Source organism: Acipenser ruthenus, chromosome 54 (assembly GCF_902713425.1).
Source record: "Acipenser ruthenus chromosome 54, fAciRut3.2 maternal haplotype, whole genome shotgun sequence".
In the NCBI taxonomy this organism is placed as follows: Eukaryota; Metazoa; Chordata; class Actinopteri; order Acipenseriformes; family Acipenseridae; genus Acipenser; species Acipenser ruthenus.
The window spans coordinates 866,494-891,613 of record NC_081242.1 but is presented as its reverse complement, the minus strand read 5'-3'; the positions used below and the strand labels follow the sequence as shown (position 1 = coordinate 891,613).

Below are 25,120 nucleotides of genomic sequence, written 5' to 3'. Positions count from 1 at the left end.
ACTTCACCTCCTTGTGCTCCGTCCTTCGGATGAGACGTCAAACAAACGATCTCCTGCTGCTGTTGATGATGCATAGTTCACCCCCTGCTAAATAACTAATTAAATAATAATAATAATCATGATGATGATACAACCACATTCGGGGTATTTTTCTTTAGTTCAAAAGCGAATATATATATATATATATATATGGGCAGCAGTGTGAAGTAGTGGTTAGGGCTCTGGACTCTTGACCAGAGGGTCGTGGGTTCAATCCCAGGTGGGGGGGACACTGCTGCTGTACCCTTGAGCAAGGTACTTTACCTAGATTGCTCCAGTAAAAACCCAACTGTATAAATGGGGAATTGTATGTAAAAAATAATGTGATATCTTGTGACAATTGTAAGTCGCCCTGGATAAGGGAGTCTGCTAAGAAATAAATAACAATAATAATATATATATATCGCAACCATGTATCGTTTGATTACAATCTTAAAACCCTTGTTTGTTTTTTTTTAAATAAGGTTATAAGGAAGACTTAACTACTCATTCTCTCTCCCCCCCCCCTCTCTCTCTCTCTCTCTCTCTGTATATTACAGTCTCATAATTCTGTCCAAAAATGCTGTAGTATTTGGCTGGCGTATCGCTTAACTTTATAATAATGATAACAACATCATACCTATAATTATATTAATAATAATAACAACAAAACAACAACAACAACAATAACAATAATAATAATGATATCATACTTTTAATAATAATAATAATAATCATAATGATACACCCACATACATTATTTCCCCTACACCACAAATACCAACCCCTCCCCATCACATAAACTCCCAAAGTAAAAAAAAAAAAAAAAACAAAGCAAGCAGCGCCCCTGCATTGTATGTTCCACTACACTGATTCACCACCAGATGGCGCTCCCCTGGCCTAGGCTTCAAACCCGCAAGCTCCTGTGTGCATGACTCCCCTGCACCTCCGTGTCTTTACTGGGTGAGCCATTTGCTTTGTTTTTTTTTTATTCAACAATTATTTGTACAGTATCAGTCCCCTTTATTAAAACGACACAGCATTTCAGCGGTAGTTTTCGTTCCAGATTTTCTAATATCTCTGTAACTCTTCCACAACCCAGGAAGGATTTCAGCTGGGTGCTTTGGATCGTGTAGCTCTGTTTTTCTGTTTTCAGGATGTATTTAGTGCCACGTTTGTCAAAAGCTTTGATTGTGACTTCCAGGACTTCTTTTACCTTTGAGACGAAACAACATTGAAAGAAAACTATTTAGTTGTTTGTTTAAATAAAAGATACAGAAAACAACAAAACTGGTTCATTTAAATTTAAATCATTTGCAACTTGAATTAAGAACCTTTTTTTATATATATTTAAAATATATTAATATTGTGTGTTTATTTAGCAGACGCCTTTATCCAAGGCGACTTACAGAGACTAGGGTGTTTGAACTATGCATCAGCTGCAGAGTCACTTACAACTACGTCTCACCCGAAAGACGGAGAGCAAGGAGGTTAAGTGAGTCAGTGATTGAGGTGGGATTTGAACCAGGGACCTTCTGGTTACAAGCCCTTTGCTTTAACCACTGGACCACACAGCCTCCTGTGTATATTTGCTATATTTAAAATATATGAATATATATTTTAAGACTAATGAAGATATATGGTGCGCCATATATCCATATATTTTCAACCTATAAAATACATATATGGATTACAGACTAATAATACTAATATATATTTTAAATATAGCCCATATATTTTAAATATCTAAAAAAGGGGTCAGTTTCTATATATGAAAAATATAAGGATATAAAATATATATATAATTAAAATATATGTGGTTTTTTGTTCCCATAAGGACATGAACACATGTATTAGAATACCACATTGCTTCTGTACTTTTGATTCGTAGTGCATATGAAATCAAACCACTGGAACAGAAAATCTTGGAAAATCATCAAAATAGGCAAAGTAGTGATCGTCTAATTTCATTGATGACTTTAATAGCCTACACAGGCCATTTATTTAAAACAGCAAGAGAAAGGGAACAGAGACACACACATGGTAAAACGCATGAGACTTTTTAAAAGCTGTTTCCTGCAATGGTGTCTAGTCAAGGTGACCACATGGCTCTGTTTTTCAGCAGGACAGCTTGGGACAGTTCAGGCTTTTCAACTCGCAAACCCAATGCATTCTGGTACGTTTTACCTGTCTCAGGTAACATTCTTACCTTTGAGAGAAGCAGGACTGCTGACCAGAATGCATTGGGGTTGCAAGTTGAAAAGCCTGAACTGTCCCAAACTGACCAGCTGAACACAGAGCCATGTGGTCACCTTAGGTGTAGTAGAAATCACAGTGGGGTGACTGAATACCTCAATGGTTGTTGCCCATGATGTGTTGTAAGACTGATCATAAGTGTTTAATGTAACGTTCGTTGCTTCAATCCAGTCTCCTTGTTTGATTCGTGTGCGTGTTAGATCTCCCCACAGTGTAAGCTTGGTTTCAGCTGTCGAATCTGTGATAGTTACTTCGTTTCCATTCACCAGTTTTTCATTTACCTGCAAAACAGGAGTGTTTGTTTAGCATTGTGTGCGTTACCTAAATTCAACTACTGTTGAGCGTTGAATCAACAAAAACGTCACTATTGTCACTTTCGGGTATTTAGGAACGCTTCGTTGCATTCCTAAACTTTCCTAAACTAAACTTATGAATGGGATTTAAATGTAGATACTGATACCGCAATCCGCCTTCAAAACGGTAATTGTTAATACACACACACACACACACACACACACACACACACACATATATACATATACATATATATACATATACATATACATATATATATATATATACAGTGCCTTGCATAAGTATTCACCCCCCTTGGACTTTTCCACATTTTGTAGTGTTACAACCTGGAATTAAAATGGATTTAAGTAGGATTTTTTGTCACTGATCTACACAAAATAGTCCATAATGTCGAAGTGGGGAAAAAAACTACATATTTTTCAAAATTATTTACAAATAATTTTACTGATTGCATAAGTATTCACCCCCTTTGCTATGACACACCTAAATAAGCTCTGGTGCAACCAATTGCCTTCAGAAGTCACATAATTAGTTGAATGGAGTCCACCTGTGTGCAATTAAAGTGTCACATGATCTCAGATTAAATACACCGGTTTCTGGAAGGCCCCAGAGTTTGTTACAGAGCATATCTAAACAAACAGCATCATGAAGACCAAGGAGCTATCAAAACAAGTCCGGGATAAAGTTCTGGAGAAGCACCAATCAGGGTTGGGTTATAAAAAAATATCACAAACTTTGAACATCCACCCGAGCACCGTTGAATCCATTATTAAAAAATGGAAAGAATATGGCACAACCGCGACTCTGCCTAGAGAAGGCCATCCACCAAAACTCAGTGACCAGGTAAGGAGGGCATTAGTCAGAGAAGCAACCAAGAGGCCAATGGTAACTCTGAAGGAGCTGGAGAGATCCACAGCTGAGATGGGAGAAACCGTCCATGGGACAACTATAACCCGGACGCTCCACAAAGCTGGGCTTTATGGAAGAGTGGCGAGAAGAAAGCCATTGCTGAAAAAAACCCATACCAAATCCCGTTTGGATTTTCCCAAAAGGCATGTGGGAGACACAGCAAACATGTGGAAAAGGGTTCTCTGGTCTGATGAGACCAAAATTGAACTTTTTGGCCTTAGCGCAAAACGCTATGTGTGGCGCAAAGCCAACACTGCTCATCACCCTGAGAACACCATCCCCACGGTGAAGCATGGTGGTGGCAGCATCATGTTATGGGGATGCTTTTCATCGGCAGGGACTGGGAAACTGGTCAAGAATGAGGGCAAGATGGATGGAGCCAAATACAGGGAGATTCTAGAGGAAAACCTGTTTCAGTTTGCAAGAGACCTGGGTCTGGGGCGGAGGTTCACCTTCCAGCAGGACAATGACCCTAAACACACAGCCAAAGCTACACTGGAGTGGTTTAAAAACAAGAACCTGAATGTCTTAGAATGGCCCAGTCAAAGCCCAGACCTCAATTTTTGCCCATTCAATGCCAAGAAGAATGGGCAAAAATTGCAGGATCCAGATGTGCAAAGCTGGTAGAGACTTACCCAAAAAGACCCACAGCTGTAATTGCTGCCAAAGGTGCTTCTACCAAGTATTGATTCAGGGGGGTGAATACTTATGCAACCAACAAATGTCTTTTTTTTTGTTTAATTAACTTTTGTGTCACAATAAAAAATATATTGCACCTTCAAAGTGTTAAGTATGTTGTGTAAATCAAATGGTAAAAATCCCAATTAAATCCATTTTAATTCCAGGTTGTAACACTACAAAATGTGGAAAAGTCCAAGGGGGGTGAATACTTATGCAAGGCACTGTATATATATGTGTGTGTGTGTGTGTGTGTGTGTGTGTGTGTGTGTGTGTGTGTATTAACAATTACCGTTTTGAAGGCGGATTGCGGTATCCTTGCTCTTATTGTATTACTTGTATTGTAACACTTGAAATGTATTTGCTTACGATTGTAAGTCGCCCTGGATAAGGGCGTCTGCTAAGAAATAAATAATAATAATAATAATAATAATAATCAGTATCTACATTTAAATCCCATTCATAATTTTTGTGGGTGTCGCCATGTTTCTGTTGATCAGCTCCCCAGCTCTGAGAGTCGCTGAGTTCGTTGAGTCAGCATTGAGCCAACGCTGCGCATCACTCGCTCTCAACAGGAGTTTAGGAACGATTTTGAGAGTTGTTGCTTCTCAGCTGTTGAATTTAGGAACGCAGCCATTCTTGTACCTGTTGTGCTGAGTTGGCTGCTTGTCACCAGTAAGATAATGTAGGGAATGGTGGTAACTTTATTATTTAAGAACATAAGAACATAAGAAAGTTTCCAAACGACAGGAGGCCATTCGGCCCATCTTGCTCGTTTGGTTGTTAGTAGCTTATTGATCCCAGAATCTCATCAAACAGCTTCTTGAAGGATCCCAGGGTGTCAGCTTCAACAACATTACTGGGGAGTTGGTTCCAGACCCTCACAATTCTCTGTGTAAAAAAGTGCCTCCTATTTTCTGAATGATTTGGGTGATTCTACTTTCATCATTATTCGACATACACAGTTTACTGATTAATAAAAATCTATTCTTAACAAATAATTATATCCAGTACTATGATTACATTCATCGGTGCTTCAAGATACAGAAACATCTTAATAATTGAAACACATTTTTCTAGACTCGATAATGGTGGTGTACCTAACTTACAGTCAAAATTCTCAATGATAGAGAGACATTTTAATATTTCTATTTGTATATTTGTATGTCTATTAGGATTCAAACGTTGACTTACTTCTGTTACCTTGCCCTGTATGGTTATGGGTGTTTTGATTCGTCTACTGTTCGCTTTATTTAGTGGAACTGGTAGCATCTTTTTGAGAACTTTGTCGCTGATTTCAAAACCTGCGTCTGGTGAAACCTGTAGAAAAAGCAACGTTGGTTTGATGTTGGTATTTCATAGAAAGGTTCTGTTTTTTAGTTTCTCTTTTAAAACAATGCAGCCGTGACAAGGTTCGTTTTAACTGGACAGCACCTGCAAACTTGACTGAGAGAATAATAGAATACAGCTGTGTACTAAATATTAAGACAAAAACTTAAGATGAATGCCACAAAAGTTAACTGTGGCAACAAAACACAATCCCCGCACAGCTGCTCAGGAGATCTGAAGATTGAGTGAGCGTCCTCCAATCCCAGAAGCCAGCTTTCTATTGTCGACTCTGAGTTTTTAAATAAACTGGGTGTTCTGTAAGACTTTAAAGGAATGGAAGGCTTGTGAGGCTCTCTGCTATTGTTGTCACCTTACCTTTGTTAGTTTAGTGATGACCAGTCTTTTATCGACTTTATCAATGATGTAGTTTTGGAGATCTATGAATTTTCCTTCCTTGAACTTTTTTATTTTGGCCATATCATAAAGTTTCGCTTGGGTTATATCCTTTGGGTCAGCAAATGTTATAATCACCACCTCTTTAGTTTCCTTTTTCTGAAAATCAAAGATGAGAAAGTCGTCAGCGGCCGTTTCTGATATTTTCTCCATTTCTTTCATAGTCATGTACACAGAGGAGAAATATACAGTGAACTGAGAGAACAACAGCTAGTACAAATAAGACAAATAAAAGGTGATGTGTTTCTTAGTGTTGAGACTTAAGAAGGAAATATTTTTGTGCCTTTACCAGGGGAGACCCTCGGGGACCCCTGCGCTCCCCTGACTGTGTGACTCCCCCCTGCACACCATGCGGCCGTGCCTTTACCAGAGGAGACCCTTGGGGACCCCTGCGCTCCCCTGACTGTGTGACTCCCCCCTGCACACCATGCGGCCGTGCCTTTACCAGGGGAGACCCTTGGGGACCGCTGCGCTCCCCTGACTGTGTGACTCCCCCCTGCACACCATGCAGCCGTGCCTTTACCAGGGGAGACCCTTGGGTACCCCTGCGCTCCCCTGACTGTGTGACTCCCCCCTGCACACCACGCGGCCGTGCCTTTACCAGGAGAGACCCTCGGGGACTCCTGCGCTCCCCTGACTGTGTGACTCCCCCCTGCACCCCACGCGGCCGTGCCTTTACCAGGGGAGACCCTCGGGGACCCCAAAAGCTAATTGCAAGCACTTTTAAGGCTATAAAACACCTGACGCAGTTCCAGAATTTAGTGAAAATTGCTTGAAAATGTTGCATTGAACTAGTCGCTTCCACTATTGCAGGTTACCTTATTTGTGTAGGTTATTGGTTGGCTTATTTTCATAACCTTTAGTTTTTTCGGTGGTAGTTTGTTTGATGTTCCAGCAGGTTTTTTACGTTGATTCTTCACAGTCATCTGGAATAATAAGATACAGTCCCACAGTTAGCATGTATAGTACTTTTTTTAATGCATCACTTTCAAACAGAAATGGCATACGGAAAAAAATGTGATTGCCTCTTCTACCACACTACTCTGACCCCAAGCCTTCTTCAATAAATACCTTGGTATCTTTAAAAATAAAACAGCCTCGTTCTCAAATCCATGCAAAACATTGTAACGAGCAAGCAAGCTGATATGATGCCCAACACCCACTCGCTCTGAATGGATCTATCCGGCAGCGAACTCAAAAAGCAGCATTACTGTAAAAAGATTTGCAATTTGAACACGGCCTTTCTGAGTTGATACTTAACCGGAGAAGATCTCTGTGTTTTCTCCTTTTTTGTCACTTTCTTTGGTGGCCGCGCTGTGGAGGAATTAAATATGTTTTATTAATTTAAAAAAAAAAATGTAATATAAAATTAAACAATGAAACAGAAAATGTTAAAAAAAGCATATATATATATGGATGTGTTTAAATCCTGTATTATTATTATTATTTATTTCTTAGCAGGCGCCCTTATCCAGGGCGACTTACAATTGTTACAAGATATCACATTATTTTTAAGTTTTTGTTGTACATTTTGATGGAGTAACGTACAAGAGTAAAAAGATTTGAAAATCAGTCCCAAAGAGTTTTATAGTGACTCTCTCTCTCACTATAATTGTAATCCTACAAAGTTCTTGCGGCTAACATACTGTAATATTTGACTTGCGTATACCTTAATCATATTATTATTATTATTATTATTATTAATAATAATAATAATAATAATAATAATAATAATAATAATAATAATAATAATAATAATAATCTTACCGGCTCGAGTTTTTTTTTTCAACTCTTCGGCTAGGTCTGCCTCATTTATGGCTCTCAATATCGATACGGCGTTCTTAGCTGCGTGCGTTTGGCTGTAGGTGCTGATTAACAAACTCGCCACTTCCAGGCTTTTCGCTTTCTGAAGCTTCCCCTTGGCGATCTTGCGCCCCTGGAACCGTGTTTCTCCCAGCTTGTCCTTGAACCTGGTGAACTGCTCTTCGACTAGGTCGTCCAGGGTGTCCACAAGGTGGTCCTTCAGCGTTTTCTTCATCCCGGTTCAGCGGCGGGTCTCACTGTACGAAGAGAGAGGCAGGACGCGGAGAAACTGCTGAGATGGAGAGGGGGAAGGAGAGGTTGGAAACGAGGGGGGAGGGAGAGTTAATGGGGAAAGCACAGACAGAGGGAGCGGTAAAGTGGGAGAAGGGGAGAGTTAACTAAGTGGTTTAGAATTTTAAAAAAGGGTTTTTCAAGCATAGTATTAGTAAAAAGTACACATTCACTTATATATTTCCCAAAACTCGCTTCGCACGAGGAAGAAACTTATGTAAGAACCGTGACGTCATCGTGGCAGTGCTTTGGACTCGGGGCCGCCTTGAGAAACCCGTTACAAAGATCTATGGTAGCCAAATTAGTATTATTATTATTATTTATTTATTAGCAGACGCCCTTATCCAGGGCGACTTACAATTGTTACAATGCACAACGTTGTTTTGAGCTTTTGTGTAGGATAATTAACTGCATGGCCAAAAATATTTTAAATAACGCTATCAAGTTATACTTAAATGCCTCGACTGAACGCTACGGAGGGATACTTTGACGTCACGTTCTAGGATATTGTATTATGGAGTAATAAATCGTATTAGGAGCATAATGCCGTGTAAAATGAATAGCAGTCTGCTCCCCGCCCTTCCTATAAGTTATTTTACTTTGACTTCATATATAACAGAACTGTGCCCTGCGTTCTCCCGCATCGGTATTTTCTGCTTTTAAATACGTTAATAATTTTTTTGTAAAATCAGAAATAAATCCTTAGTTGTTTTTTTTTTTTTTTGTCCTCTTTAACTTTTTACTATCACTTTCGTTTTCACATTTCTTCTACTTCATCGTAGTGAAAAAGAAGAGATTTAACAGTGTGTAATTATTCATTTCAAAAGCTGTCATTCAAGTTGCGTTATTGGAGCAGCAGTGTGGAGTAGTGGTTAGGGCTCTGGACTCTTGACCGGAGGGTCGTGGGTTCAATCCCCAGTGGGGGACACTGCTGTTGTACCTTTGAGCAAGGTACTTTACCTAGATTGCTCCAGTAAACACCCAACTATATAAATGGGTAATTGTATGTAATGTGAAATAATGTATAATGTGATATCTTGTAACAATTGTAAGTCGCCCTGGATAAGGGCGTCTGCTAAGAAATAAATAATAATAATACACGCCTTTATTTACTGTGGCGCCAGGAATTGATTTAGACAGCTCCCCATACGTTGTAATATCTGTAATTGTATATATTATACATCGATCCCACACTTAATAACTAAAACGGTTAATTTGAAAATAAAAAGCTACCGGATCTTATAATTAAGGAAGAGTGATACTCATCGACGCGGAGTCCTCCAAGGTTTTAAAATGACGTCCTGAATCGTTCTCTTCATCCTATAGTGAATAATTCCTTTGTTTGTAAAAAAGGACGCGCCGATAGCGAGTCGATGATAAAAAGAGGCAAACTATATATATACAAAAAAAGAATTCTGGAAGCCAGATACAACAGCAGTCTGCTATTGATCGAATTAATTCAAGTAGTTTAATTTCTTTTAAATATATATATAATTTACATGTACCTGTTCGTGCGGATACTTCTTATTGAAGGTGCTGTGAATTACATTCAGTTTAGTGTAATGTAATCGCTGACTCCCATAAATGGACAGCCAAACGATGGGCGGGGCAGGCAGGGCTGAAAAAGTGCGCTTAAACTTAATTAAACAGTACTGATTCAAACTTCCCGCCAGAGCAGAAAGGATGACGATAATATCTGCAATCTCAAATCTGAAAAGGAAAGCTGCAGCAGGCAGAGCGGTTGCAGTAAAATCCAGATTTAAAAAAAAAGCTGTTTCATTATAAAAGGCAATTGATAAATACATAAATAAATAAATAAATAAATAAACTTAGAGGACACATATACTTAAAATTGTGTTTAAAACCATGCTATTGTTCTTTAATGCCGCTGTACTGTTTTAATAAATAAAATGTAACGAGTTCTATCGTGTTGCATCCGAGATTTAGGTATTTTTAAAAATAGTTTGTTTTTTAAAAAAAACCAAAAACAAACAAACCGGTTGGTTGATCGGAGAATAACCTTCATAATGAATACATGCCGTGGCCAACTACAGAACATGACGTCATAGGAATGACTCGGCAAAACATTCTGAATTCGATTTTACACAGTGGGCGTGGTGCAATTATCACATTTGATTACTCAAAGTAAACAGATTAATATGACACATTTATAAGGCAGTTCATTTTAAATCCAAGTCAAATTCGTTGACCTATTTGTCATCGTGTTACTCAACATCATGAAAATAGCCTAGAGTTTTCTGTTATGATGCTGTTAGGTCATTAATATAACAGGATAGGGTTAGCCTGTACGCGTTGTCTTTGTGTTTGATAGTACATGTTTACTGTACCTATCAGCCAAATGTACCCTAGGCTTTTAACACGAGTGCTGCCTATTTTAACTTGAATATATATATATATATATATATATATATATATATATATATATATATATATATATGCATACACAATATCGTTTTAATATACAGTACAGCATATTAAAATATATATTTGAACATGATAATTTAACAGAATTATATCGCAAATAAAAGTCTACCGGAAGCCATAATAGTAGTACTGTAGTGGGCAGCAGTGTTATGTTAACAAGTGTGGAGTAGGGGTTAGGGCTCTGGACTCTTGACCGGAGGGTCGTGGGTTCAGTCCCAGGTGGGGGGGGGGACACTGCTGCTGTACCCTTGAGCAAGGTACTTTACCTAGATTGCTCCAGTAAAAACCCAATTGTATAAATGGGAAATTGTATGTAAAAAATAATGTGATATCTTGTAACAATTGTAAGTCGCCCTGGATAAGGGCGTCTGCTAAGAAAGAAATAAATAATGAAAGTATTTTTTTTTCAATGTGTCAGTTTTTCGTATGTATATGGCGGACCACAGAGCGGTATGTAATTCAGCATGTTACTATTATTCAACAACTTTCATTCGACTTTGGACAGGATGTTGCAACACTTTTGCCCAGCTGTACATTTCCCGCTAAAGTGACGTTGACTCCCTTTATATATTTCGATAGTGTTCTCCTCCTACATTAAAAACCCCGGCTGAACTCGAACTGGCAAATAGACTATAGCTACAGTCGTGTGTCGCGTATCTGTCTAAGGAACCCTAAAATAAAATGGGAAAAACCATTAAAGACCAAATTCTCCAAACCTTAGACGAACTTTTGAAGGATGACTTGAAACGATTTAAAAGCAAGTTGAATGACATTCCCTTAAACGGGTACAAAAACATTCCTAGGGGGAGACTGGAACGCGCAGACCCGATGGACATCGCACAGTTGGTGATCGACTTTTACGGGGAACAAAACGCAGGTGTTGTGGTCGTCAGAGTTTTAAGAGAAATCAACCAAAATGATTTAGCTGCACGACTTGAAAATGGATTTTGATAAAACAGGTATGGTATTTTTTTTTGTTTGTTTGTTTGTTAGTTTTGTCTTTTAACCACGCGGTCCCGGTAGCAGAACAGCTTCAGTCGAACTTTTTAAAAAGTTCCAGATTCCTGTCGTCTTTGTTTAATATAACGACAGTTTAAAGCATCGACAGATTCGTCTTTTTTGTTTTGGTTGATAAAACCAAAAATTAAACCTTTATTTTTTTTTTAAAGAATGTATTTTTGTTTTTTAAATATTTTATTTTAGTATCACTTTCGGTTTCTCCGAGTCTATTTCCTTGTACAGTAAAACAAACAAAGAAATTATACAAAAAATAAACACCACGGTTTTTACTTAGCCTATTATAATATTTTCAAAATGTCAAGATGCATTATAATCCAGACAGTGGCTCTAAATACAATCCAGTGGCTTCATCCAACAATGATTTTTTAAAAACATACTTTTGAATATCTATACAGCGGCACGACAAACGAACACAACATTATTATTATTATTATTATTATTATTATTATTATTATTATTATTATTATTATTATTATTATAATTATAGGTAGCCAATGATTAATAAGTACTAATTACATTTCTTATATTGAACAAGGTACAGGACAGTTGCTCTTATTATAATGAACGAATCAGAAATAAACTCGATATTTGATGTAGCAGCAGGGCCGCCGAGAGCCGCCATGGGCCCCGGGGAAGGATTGATATGTCCCGCTGCCGCTCGCGCAACTTTAGGGTTCTTTTAAAGTTTTTAAAAGTCTTTAAAAAAACAAAATACACAAAATTTTTCAGCTTTTTGGTGTTGTAAAATATGAAATGCGAAAGTTCAAATCATTGTGTGAAAGGAAGTGTTTGACAGCGCCTGGATACACAATCATTACACAACAAAAGCTGTTTTAAAATATTATATATATATATATATATATATATATATATATATATATATATATATATATATATATATATATATAAATTCCCCCTTCAATCGGGCCCCCCTTCGAGGCGTTGGGCCCCGGGGAATTGTCCCCGTCCTCTCGGTGGGCCTGTCTAGCAGACAACCCTGCAGTGTTTCGCATTGCCATATCCTTCCACCTACTAAATGTTTTTCTTAAAGGCATGTCGGTTTGTTTTAAGATTGATGCATGACGCCCCCCCCCCTTCTGTTTCAGATGAAGTCGCCGCCTGATCGGAGCAGAGAGAGCGAGGGATACCAGCAGAAACATGTGAACAGCTCCCGGCTCTTCCACCTGATCCACATTCCCTTCGCCTTCAAATTAAAATGCTATAATTAGTAATACATGTGTAGATAAAACTACTGCTTGTGTATATTACACTAGTGTTGCTGCAGGGTGTTCCGCCTCATGCTCCATGTCTTTTTAAGCACCTGTTTTTGAGAGTATATTGTAACTAAATATTCAATTGTTGACTATTTATGGAGTAGTGGTTAGGGCTCTGGACTCTTGACCAGAGGGTCGTAGGTTCAATCCCCGGTGGGGACACTGCTGCTGTACCCTTGAGCAAGGTACTTTACCTAGATTGCTCCAGTAAAAACCCAGCTGTATAAATGGGTAATTGTATGTAAAAATAATATAATATCTTGTAACAATTGTAAGTCGCCCTGGTTAAGGGCGTCAGCTAAGAAATAAATAATAATAATAATAATAATAATATTTAATCTGATGAACAATAGTTGCAGTAAATTACACCTGATGTTCCAGGAACAGACTCTTGTGTATTCGCTCCAACGTTATCAATAGCGCCGTCCACTGTTACAAGCAGATTTGGTACCATTGACTTTATTAGGCTGTACATCTGGGACAGAGGTTAACTCGAAAAACGGATGTTGTCCTACTTTTAAAACTTTTTAACATCCCTAAAATGATAGGCCTTTTCAAGCGAGAATACGTCACTCTGAGTCACAATTGTGATATATGAACATTTCCTTCAGTGCAAGAATTAATGTGCCTAAATACAGTTCAGGTAATGGTGTATGGGGTGAATTGTAACACCTGTTACAACTGACCCCAACCCAGTGAGCCGTTACTAAACCTCACGTTCCAGCATGAAACAACAAAACTAAGAGAGAGCAATTGTGTCAATTATAAATACAGATATCAGGGATGAAAATCCTAAAAGCCTGGATCCATAAACTGGATAACACAGGGATGTATCACAACAAGAAAACTGGGAGAAAAAATGTACTCTCCTAGGTCAAAAATCGGTTTTTATAGATAACATCTCAAGGCTTTGGCACAGACATCTCCTCTTTGACAGGCAGAGACCTGAACTGAGCATGTGCCGAGTGAGTGACGTCACTCTAGCTTGCTTCTGATTGGAGAAATTCACGGTGTTACAACCGTCCCGTGTTACAACCGTCCCCGGTCTACCCTACTAAGATATGAATCTTTTATAGGCTATACCTGAAATACATGTCATTAGCATTTCTGATTCGATTTAGTCTACAATACACCTTTGGTCCTACAAATGAATGCACGTGTTTTGTGTGTGAATTAAATAACGAGGACTGATACCCGTCTTGTTTATCCTGTAACGCAGCTTCGTTCATTTTGGTGGTGTTTGAGGGAAATTAGATTATGAATTTGGTTTAAGAAAATGGGAACATATTCTTAATGCAATTCAGCTTATATATATATATATATATATATATATATATATATATATATATATATATATATATATATATATATATATAAATATGCATACACTGTATATATATATAATTCGATCTTGTAATGAAAAATAACTTAAATATCTTAAAATATAATAAAATAATTAGCGGAAACCAATCATCACTTAGGGTTATTTTAAAGTTGGGAACACCCCTCGGGAAACAACAGAAAAGTGTTCTCTAAGTCAGAGAGAGTTGACCGCTGGACACAATGTGCCAAGACCAATCACGATATGAATCAATAAACTCAAATGTATTTATTACTTCTGTCACGTGTATCAGCATATGAACTGAGCAGAAACGGCAAGGGTATGTTAATACACTATATTATTATTATTATTATTATTATTATTATTATTATTATTATTATTATTATTATTATTATTATTATTATTATTATTTCTTAGCAGACGCCCTTATCCAGGGCGACTTACAGTCGTAAACAAAAACACATTTCAAGAATCACAGTACAAGTAATAATACAGTTAAGAGCAAGATAAATACAATGACTTCAGTTCTAGCAAATACAAGTATATGACAAAATACGATTCAATAACAGAGCAGATAACAGTGTCAGTGACAGTTACATCAGGATACGATTCAATGCAAAATACTACAGATTGAATAACACTTGTGGCAGATTACAGTACTCTAAAGTACAGGATTAAATACAGTAGTATAATAATAAACTAACTGTCAGACTAAGCTAACTGACGACAAACTAAATTAACAAAGCGTCCCATACATGCAGCTGTGGCTCTGACAGTAATTATGAATACAGGAGCTCTATTATTCAAGACAAGCCTACATTTTAGTATTATTATTATTATTATTTGTTTATTTAGCAGACGCCTTTATCCAAGGCGACTTACAGAGACTCGGGTGTGTGAACTATGCATCAGCTGCAGAGTCACTTACAATTACGTCTCACCCGAAAGACGGAGCACAAGGAGGTTAAGAGACTTGCTCAGGGTCACACAATGAGTCAGTGGCTGAGGTGGGATTTGAACCGTGGACCTCCTGGTTACAAGCCCTTTTCTTTAACCACTGGACCACACAGCCTCCTCCAGTACCCCTACACACGTTACAAAATGCAGCATCAGCTCTAGATTAATTATGAATACAGGAACAATAATATTCATAACAATAGCAGAAATGGAAGACGAAGTGCTTCAGTTAGTTGTTTTTTTTTTTCCTTCAATGTGTTGATCGGGCGATAATCTAGTAACAGGGTTTCAGTGGAGCTATCGGCCTTCACTCAAGTATACACGCATTAGTTTTGTGATGTTAGTCATTGTAATTGTTAATTATATATAAGTAGGTATTTAAGAAAAGAAAAAAAAAAACACTTACCGATTTCTTTTGGAGTCGTTTTTATCACCTGATGCGGTCCAGTCCAGTCTTCTTAATCACGTCTCTATACGAAAAATTAAAACTCCCGCTCAATTGTACAGTCGCTTGCTGAGCGCATTTCCATTCATACTGCAGTTTGATTGGTCGCAACTCCAGTCATTCATACTGCGTAAGGCCGAAACAGCAGTTTGATTGGCTAGTAAGAGGATGGCGTGTGCTGCCGTGCAGTGCAGAAAGCGCGTTCCCTTGCCAACACCCGCCCACAAATATTTAAAGGTACAGAATTTAGATTTGTTGCCAACTACTGTCGTGCTTATGTTTTCCAAACACGACTTTTATGTTAGATTTCGAAATGTTAAATTGTCATTTTTTTCCCTTAAGTCTCCGGGAAAACTACAAAGCGGCGGGCAATTCAATATGTTAATAAGGGAACATTATTCAGCAGCTTTCATTGGACTCTATGAAGCTGAGGGAGTTCATTCTATATAGAGGGTGTGCAATTCAATATGTTAGCAAGGGAACATTATTCAGCAACTTTCATTGGACTCTATGAAGCTGAGGGAGTTCATTCTATATAGAGGGGGTGGAATTCAATATGTTAGCAAGGGAACATTATTCAGCAGCTTTCATTGGACTCTATGAAGCTGAGGGAGTTCATTCTATATAGAGGGTGTGCAATTCAATATGTTAACAAGGGAACATTATTCAGCAGCTTTCATTGGACTCTATGAAGCTGAGGGAGTTCATTCTATATAGAGGGTGTGCAATTCAATATGTTAACAAGGGAACATTATTCAGCAGCTTTCATTGGACTCTATGAAGCTGAGGGAGTTCATTATATATAGAGGGTGTGCAATTCAATATGTTAACAAGGGAACATTATTCAGCAGCTTTCATTGGACTCTATGAAGCTGAGGGAGTTCATTCTATATAGAGGGTGTGCAATTCAATATGTTAACAAGGGAACATTATTCAGCAGCTTTCACTGGACTCTAGAAGCTGAATGAGTTCATGGGCAGCAGTGTGGCGTAGTGGTTAGGGCTCTGGACTCTTGACCGGAGGGTCGTGGGTTCAATCCCGGGGGGGGGACACTGCTGCTGTACCCTTGAGCAAGGTACTTTACCGAGATTGCTCCAGTAAAAACCCTACTGTATAAATGGGGAATTGTATATAAAAATAATGTGGTATCTTGTAACAATTGTAAGTCGCCCCGGATAAGGGTGTCTGCTAAGAAATAAATAATAATAATTCTATATTGAGATTGTGCAATTCAATATGTTAACAAGGAAACATTATTCAGCAGCTTGCATTGGACTCTATGAAGCTGAGGGAGTTCATTCTATATAGAGGGGGTGCAATTCAATATGTTAACAAGGGAACATTCTTCAGCGGCATTCATTGGACTCTATGAAGCTGAGGGAGTTCATTCTATATAGAGGGGGTGGAATTCAATATGTTAACATGGGAACATTATTCAGCAGCTTTCACTGGACTCTAGAAGCTGAATGAGTTATATAGGCTGTTGCAACACTTTTGACCAGGGATGTACATTTTCCCCTTCAAGTGACGTTGACTTCCTTATACATTTCGAAACATTTGAAACAGCAGCTGAACTCGAACTGGCTAATCAACTTCAGCTACACCGCCGTATCTGTCTTAGGGACCTTAAAATAATATGGTGAATACCAGGAAAGACGACATTATCGAAACCTTAGAGGAACTTTTACAGGATGATTTGAAACGATTTAAAAGCAAGTTGAATGACATTCGCTTAGAAGAAGGGTATCGAAACATTCCGAGGGGCAGACTGGAACACGCAGATCCGATAGACATCGTGGAGTTAGTGATCGGTTATTACGGCGAACAGACAGCCGGTCCCGTGGTCGTCAAGGTTTTAAAAGCCATAAACCAAGTGGAATTAGCTGCAAAACTTGAAAATACATTTTGATAAAAACAGGTATGGTCTTTTTTTTTTTTTTTTTTTTAGCAGAATTGCTTCAGTCAAACTTTTTAAAAAGTTCCAGATTCCTGTTGTCTTTGTTTAATATAACGACAGTTTAAAGTATCGACAGATTCGTCTTTTTTGGTCGATAAAACCAGAAATTAATCTTGTTTTTTTTTTTTTTTTTTTTTTTTTTTTTAAAAAGAATGTATTTTGTTTTTTAAATATTTTATTTTAGTATCACTTTCGGTTTCTCCGAGTCTATTTCCTTGTACAGTAAAACAAACTTAAAAATGAGACAAAAAATAAACACCACGGTTTTTACTTAGCCTATTATAATATTTTCAAAATGTCAAGATGCATTATAATCCAGACAGTGGCGCTAAATGCAATCCAGTGGCTTCATCCAACAATGATTTTTTAAAAACATACTTTTGAATATCTATACAGCAATCTATACAGCGGCACGACAAATGAAAGTTGAATTATTATTATTATTATTATTATTATTATTATTATTATTATTATTATTATTATTATTATTATCGTTTTTGTTGTCATATTTTAATATGTAGCCAATAGTTCATAGTTCAATAGTTCATAAGTATCTCATACATTAGTGACCTTAATTTTAACTACTTCCTGTATCTTGTGTTTGATTTTAGAATTGCTCTTATCTGAAATCGTTCTTATCCGTTTATCGCTTACTACCTGCTTTTACTGGACTTTACTCTTATAAGCAAACATTTTTACTAGAAGTTAACTGCTCTCAGTCGAACTCGCTCTTAAAATTGAATTATTTACTATATTTTGCGCTTATTTGAATTTTATTTTATTTTCTACTGATTTTACTGTAGATTTTAACTGCTCTTACCTGTACTGTGATTCACTGCACTGTGATACACTGCACTGTGATACACTGCACTGTGATACTCTACACTGTGATACACTGCACTGATACTCTGCACTGTGATACTCTGCACTGTGATACACTGTACTGTGATTCACTGCACTGTGATACACTGCACTGTGATACTCTGCACTGTGATACTCTGCACTGTGATACTCTACACTGTGATACACTGCACTGATACTCTGCACTGTGATACTCTGCACTGTGATACTCTACACTGTGATACACTGCACTGATACTCTGCACTGTGATACTCTGCACTGTGATACTCTACACTGTGATACACTGCACTGTGATACTCTGCACTGTGATACTCTACACTGTGATACACTGCACTGATACTCTGCACTGTGATACTCTGCACTGTGATACTCTACACTGTGATACACTGCACTGATACTCTGCACTGTGATACTCTGCACTGTGATACTCTGCACTGTGATACTCTACACAGTGATACACTGCACTGATACTCTGCACTGTGATACTCTGCACTGTGATACTCTACACTGTGATACACTGCACTGATACTCTGCACTGTGATACTCTGCACTGTGATACACTGCACTGATACTCTGCACTGTGATACTCTGCACTGCGATACTCTGCACTGTGATACACTGTACTGTGATACACTGCACTGTGATACTCTGCACTGTGATACTCTACACTGTGATACACTGCACTGATACTCTGCACTGTGATACTCTGCACTGTGATACACTGCACTGATACTCTGCACTGTGATACTCTGCACTGTGATACTCTGCACTGTGATACACTGCACTGATACTCTGCACTGTGATACACTGCACTGTGATACTCTGTACTGTGATACTCTACACTGTGATACACTGCACTGATACTCTGCACTGTGATACTCTGCACTGTGATACACTGCACTGATACTCTGCACTGTGATACTCTGCACTGTGATACTCTGCACTGTGATACTCTACACTGTGATACTCTACACTGTGATACACTGCACTGTGATACTCTGCACTGTGATACTCTACACTGTGATACACTGCACTGATACTCTGCACTGTGATACTCTACACTGTGATACACTGCACTGATACTCTGCACTGTGATACTCTGCACTGTGATACTCTGCACTGTGATACTCTACACAGTGATACACTGCACTGATACTCTGCACTGTGATACTCTGCACTGTGATACACTGCACTGTGATACTCTACACTGTGATACTCTGCACTGATACTCTGCACTGTGATACTCTGCACTGTGATACACTGCACTGATACTCTGCACTGTGATACTCTGCACTGTGATACTCTGCACTGTGATACACTGTACTGTGATACACTGCACTGTGATACTCTGCACTGTGATACTCTACACTGTGATACACTGCACTGATACTCTGCACTGTGATACTCTGCACTGTGATACTCTGCACTGTGATACTCTGCACTGTGATACACTGCACTGATACTCTGCACTGTGATACACTGCACTGTGATACTCTGTACTGTGATACTCTACACTGTGATACACTGCACTGATACTCTGCACTGTGATACTCTGCACTGTGATACACTGCACTGATACTCTGCACTGTGATACTCTGCACTGTGATACTCTGCACTGTGATACACTGTACTGTGATACACTGCACTGTGATACTCTGCACTGTGATACTCTACACTGTGATACACTGCACTGATACTCTGCACTGTGATACACTGTACTGTGATACACTGCACTGTGATACACTGCACTGTGATCAGCTTGTACTGCACTTAACTGCTCCACACCTCTACAACTGCTCCTAATTGTAACAATTTCCTGTTTCTTGTATTTGATTTTCCTCTTCTAGGTATCCGTATTCAGGTTTTTTTTTTGTAATGGCTCGTATTTGAAATCGTTGTTACCCATTTATCATACTCACTACCTGCTTTTACTGGACTTTACTAAGCAGATCCTTTTTTTACTATCAGCTTAACTCACTCTTAAAATGTGATTATTTACTGTCTTCTTTATTTTGCTCTTTTTTGAATATGATCTTATTTTCTACAGATTTTACTGTACCTTATAACTGCTTATTTGTTATGTGATATCTTACAATTTGATACTTTGTACTGTGATATTTTGTAAGAACTCTAAGTCACCCTGGATAAGGGTGTCTGCTATGAATAATAATAATAATAATAATAATAATAATAATAATAATAATAATAATAATAATATGACAATTATATTTCTAATATTGAACAAGGTAAATGACAGTCGCTTTTATTACAATGAACGAGTATACAGCTCTGGCCAAAAGTTTTGCTTGGCCCTAGAAGTAATACATTTTGCTTCATAAAATCGAATGGAAGCTGCTGAATAATGTTCCCTTGTTAACATATTGAATTGCACACCCTCTATATAGAATGAACTCCCTCAGCTTCATAGAGTCCAATGAAAGCTGCTGAATAATGTTCCCTTGTTAACATATTGAATTGCACACCCTCTATATAGAATGAACTCCCTCAGCTTCAGAGAGTCCAATGAAAGCTGCTGAATAATGTTCCCTTGTTAACATATTGAATTGCACACCCTCTATATAGAATGAACTCTCTCAGCTTCACAGAGTCCAATGAAAGCTGCTGAATAATGTTCCCTTGTTAACATATTGAATTGCACCCCCTCTATATAGAATGAACTCACTCAGCTTCATAGAGTACAATTAGATCATTCTATATTATTATTATTATTATTATTATTATTTATTTCTTAGCTGACGCCCTTATCCAGGGCGACTTACAATTATTACAAGATATCACATTATTTATACATAATTACCCATTATACAGTTGGGTTTTTACTGGAGCAATCTAGGTAAAGTACCTTGCTCAAGGGTACAGCAGCAGTGTCCCCACCGGGGATTGAACCCTCCGGTCAAGAGTCCAGAGCCCTAACCACTACTCCACACTGCTGCCCCATATATAAAGGGGGATGCAAAACTTTTGGCCAGAGCTGTACAGTACAGGGATGCTGTGCTGCAATGCATGGTGTAGTTCAGTAGGGGGCACACACCTCTCTCTCTTTCTCTCTCGTTTATTTGGTTGTCTTTTATTTTCACAGGAGTTTGGGAGCCAAACAAATGCAAGACAGCTGACTTCTGACCTGATGTGAATTTTACCCACCTCACCCCATCAAGACCAAAGCGGACCTTTTTCGTTTTTGTTTTTTTTTGTACCCCCAAAACAAAATCTTATTTTTTTTGTTTTAGAACATAATAAAATTATGAAATGATGAAATCAATTTAAAGGGGGCTAACCCCCCCACCCCAAAATTCATTCTCTTACCTCTTTTTAGCTTTATTAACAGGATCACCGGCCCCTCCCTTTAAAGGAGTGCTGACCATCTTTAAAATCCATTCTCTTACCTTTTTTAGCTTTATTAACATGATCACGGCCCCTCCCTTTAAAGGAGCGCTGACCATCTTTAAAATCCATTCTCTCACCTCTTATTAGCTTTATTAACATGATCACCGGCCCCTCCCTTTAAAGGAGCGCTGACCATCTTTAAAATCCATTCTCTCACCTCTTATTAGCTTTATTAACATGATCACCGGCCCCTCCCTTTAAAGGAGCGCTGACCATCTTTAAAATCCATTCTCTCACCTCTTATTAGCTTTATTAACATGATCACCGGCCCCTCCCTTTAAAGGAGCGCTGACCATCTTTAAAATCCATTCTCTCACCTCTTATTAGCTTTATTAACAGGATCACCGGCCCCTCCCTTTAAAGGAGTGCTGACCATCTTTAAAATCCATTCTCTTACCTTTTTTAGCTTTATTAACATGATCACGGCCCCTCCCTTTAAAGGAGCGCTGACCATCTTTAAAATCCATTCTCTCACCTCTTACGGTAAATTTACCTTAATATTGACATTTTTTTAACAGTAAAAGTTGTTAAATATTAGTGCAAAATACTTATAAAATATATACTTAAAATATGTTAATAATACGGAAATATACACTAGAATTAAATCAACAAATACAGTTTGATTGAGTCAATATTAAGGTACATTTGCCGTAAAGATAGAGTATTCTTTTTTTTTTTTTTTACAATGTGAAGTGGAAATAACTGAACTTCCATTTCGTCCACCTTGTACAACTGCATGTATTGAAACAGAAACATGAATTTCCTTTACCATCTATGCAATTTAGAATATTATAAGGTTTGCCATAAACACTCGATCACATTATAAAATGTTGCAGCAAAATTGGTCACCAATTCTGTTAGCATTATGTTTTTTTTTGACACTGCCACTGTATTAATTTGTGTAAATGCTTTGTAAAATATTAGGGAATACGTAGTGTACAACTTCTAGTAATCACAGTCACATAGTATAAAAAACAAACCACATATTGAGAGAGAGAGCGAGAGAGAGAGAGAGAGAGAGAGAGAGAGAGAGAGAGAGAGAGAGAGAAACTTACCTTTCACCTCCACATGAACTGTCATCTGTTCCCAGTCCACCAACTCTTCTGTCCTCCACATAGCAGGTGTATTTACCATGATCAGAGAGCTCAACATCGTGAAGCCACAAGGGGGCGCTGCCCCAGGTCAGCTCCTCTGGATAGAAATAGACTCGATCCCTGTAGGAGGCGCTGGCCTCGCTCTTCTGCACCCCGCCACCGCAGTATGCCAGCACGGTCTCTGTCTGCCCATCGCGCTCCTTCACCCACTGCAGACGCAGATCTTTGCGACCTCCGCTGAGGGTGAAGCTGCAGTTGAGGATAACATCCCCGCCGTGCACGGCACTGAGGGGCTCTTCAGAGGCGGTGACTGCTGAAGGAAACAACGATCACTGAGGAGCAATAAACTCTACGAGACATTATTATTATTATTATTATTATTATTATTATTATTGTAACACTTGAAATGTATTTGCTTACGATTGTAAGTCGCCCTGGATAAGGGCGTCTGCTAAGAAATTAATAATAATAATAATAATAATAATAATAATAATAATAATAATAATAATAATAATAATAATAATAATAATAATAATAATAATAATAATAATAATAATAATAATAATAATAATAATAGGCTGTGTGGTCCAGTGGTTAAAGAAAAGGGCTTGTAACCAGGAGGTCCCCGGTTCAAATCCCACCTCAGCCACTAACTCATTGCGTGACCCTGAGCAAGTCACTTAACCTCCTTGTGCTCCGTCTTTCGAGTGAGACGTAGTTGTAAGTGACTCTGCAGCTGATGCATAGTTCACACACCCTAGTCTCTATAAATCGCTTTGGATAAAGGCGTCTGCTAAATAAACGAATAATAATAATTATTATTATTATTAAGTCATTTAGCAGACGCTTTTATCCAAAGCGATTTACAGAGTCTAGGGGAGGAGGGGGGGGGGGGGGTGAACTCTGCATCATCAACTGCTGCTGCAGAGTCACTTCCAATAGGACCTCGTTTGTTTCACGTCTCATCAGAAAGCTGCTGAAATATCGATATATAAAATCCATTCTCGATATTTTAATATTTCAAACCGGTATGGTAAGATCACAAGAGGAATTATCCTGTGATCACGAAGCAACTCATTTTGTTTTTCCTTTCAAATGTCCTCGATGACCCACCTTAACAATGATATAAATACCCAAATACATGCTGAAGTATTCTCTTACCTCCATTTAAAAGATCCCCCATTTCCTCTCGATGCAGACTCCCTCACAACTCCAAGTAACGGGTGGCTCTCAATCCGATTATCAGTAAGAGAAACAGTAACTACTTCAAATAAATGATTTTAACGAGCAAGTCGTTTTTATATACAATACCCACTGCTTTACGAGTTACCCGGATTGCTGTTCCACAAAAAAGCATCCCTAATTGAATCTATCGTTACACCCACCGTCCCCTTTCTACGGCATTCGATACACCCCATTAAGAATTTGCAGATGACAGATTCGCTATACCAGGGCGGTAACACGTTCTCCATTGAAGTCTGTCTGCGTTAAACAACAACACAATAAATAAATAAACGTTCTAAATGTTAAATAAAGCAGACCCCCCCCCCCCCCCAAAAAAAAGTGTTTTTTGGACGTGGCCAAATCTGTAGGTTTACCAGTTTCGCAGAGTAAATAAAACGAGAACTATTTTTTTCTTTCTTCAAATAATTAAAGCCATAGCATCTCTGAAGCAGTTAAAATAACCGTAGGCCTACATAATAAAACGATCGTAATTTAAAAGTTAAAATTCGGGTGTATTTATTGCAAGCCATATATATATATATATATATATATATATATATATATATATATATATATATATATATATATATATGAAAAATAGATAGATACTTTTTTTTTTTTAAAACGTACACAAAAAGTTTAAAAGATTAAAAAAAAAATATTTTCAGGATGTTTCGGCCCTTCCTCAAATTTAAATCGTATTGAAATTGCACAATAGGGAAGTGTGTGTGAGAGTGTGTGTAAAAAACTTTTTTTAAGAACTAAATATGCCTTCAAAAAAAAAAAAAAAAAAAAGTGCCAAAATATTTCGTTTGTTGTCGACTTTCACCATGTGTGGAGTTTTGCCTGATTGGAGTTAGAAATAGTAAATACAAATATAGTGAGAGTCAATGAGAAGTCAGCACAAATATAGGAATTCAAACATGTGTGTGTGTGTGCGTGTGTGTATATATATATATGTGTGTTGTGTGTATATATATATATGTGTGTGTGTGTGTATATATATATGTGTGTGTGTATATATATATATGTGTGTGTGTGTGT

General features: G+C 37.9%; 1 protein-coding gene across 4 annotated transcripts; it reads right to left on the bottom strand.

The window, feature by feature from the left end:
- Positions 1-717: 717 nt before the first annotated feature.
- LOC117398036 (interferon-inducible protein AIM2-like) lies at positions 718-23,161 on the bottom strand. Of its 4 annotated transcripts, XM_059016957.1 has the most exons (9): positions 22,814-23,161; positions 15,497-15,560; positions 7,726-8,053; positions 7,220-7,272; positions 6,777-6,884; positions 5,881-6,057; positions 5,371-5,496; positions 2,370-2,555; positions 718-1,234 (listed from the first exon to the last, which is right to left on the bottom strand). In XM_059016957.1, exons 3-9 carry the CDS (start codon positions 7,994-7,996, stop codon positions 1,007-1,009), a joined length of 1,149 nt encoding a protein of 382 aa, XP_058872940.1. In that variant the 5' UTR covers positions 7,997-8,053; positions 15,497-15,560; positions 22,814-23,161; the 3' UTR covers positions 718-1,006. The 4 variants fall into 4 exon arrangements, with proteins under 4 accessions (XP_058872940.1, XP_058872942.1, XP_058872941.1 ...); XM_059016959.1 differs by lacking the exon at positions 22,814-23,161 and having other exon boundaries at positions 7,726-8,050; positions 15,497-15,930; XM_059016958.1 differs by lacking the exons at positions 15,497-15,560; positions 22,814-23,161 and adding an exon at positions 9,558-10,442.
- Positions 23,162-25,120: the final 1,959 nt, after the last annotated feature.

Bases quoted from the DNA above. Each gene is read 5' to 3' on its own strand.
- LOC117398036 (XM_059016957.1), bottom strand. From the start codon at position 7,996: ATGAAGAAAACGCTGAAGGACCACCTTGTGGACACCCTGGACGACCTA. The intron at 6,885-7,219 runs GTTAAGTATCAA...TTATTATTCCAG, and splicing joins AAACACAGAGATCTTCTCCG to ATGACTGTGAAGAATCAACG. The intron at 2,556-5,370 runs GTAAGTCAACGT...CCTGTTTTGCAG, and splicing joins TACAGGGCAAGGTAACAGAA to GTAAATGAAAAACTGGTGAA.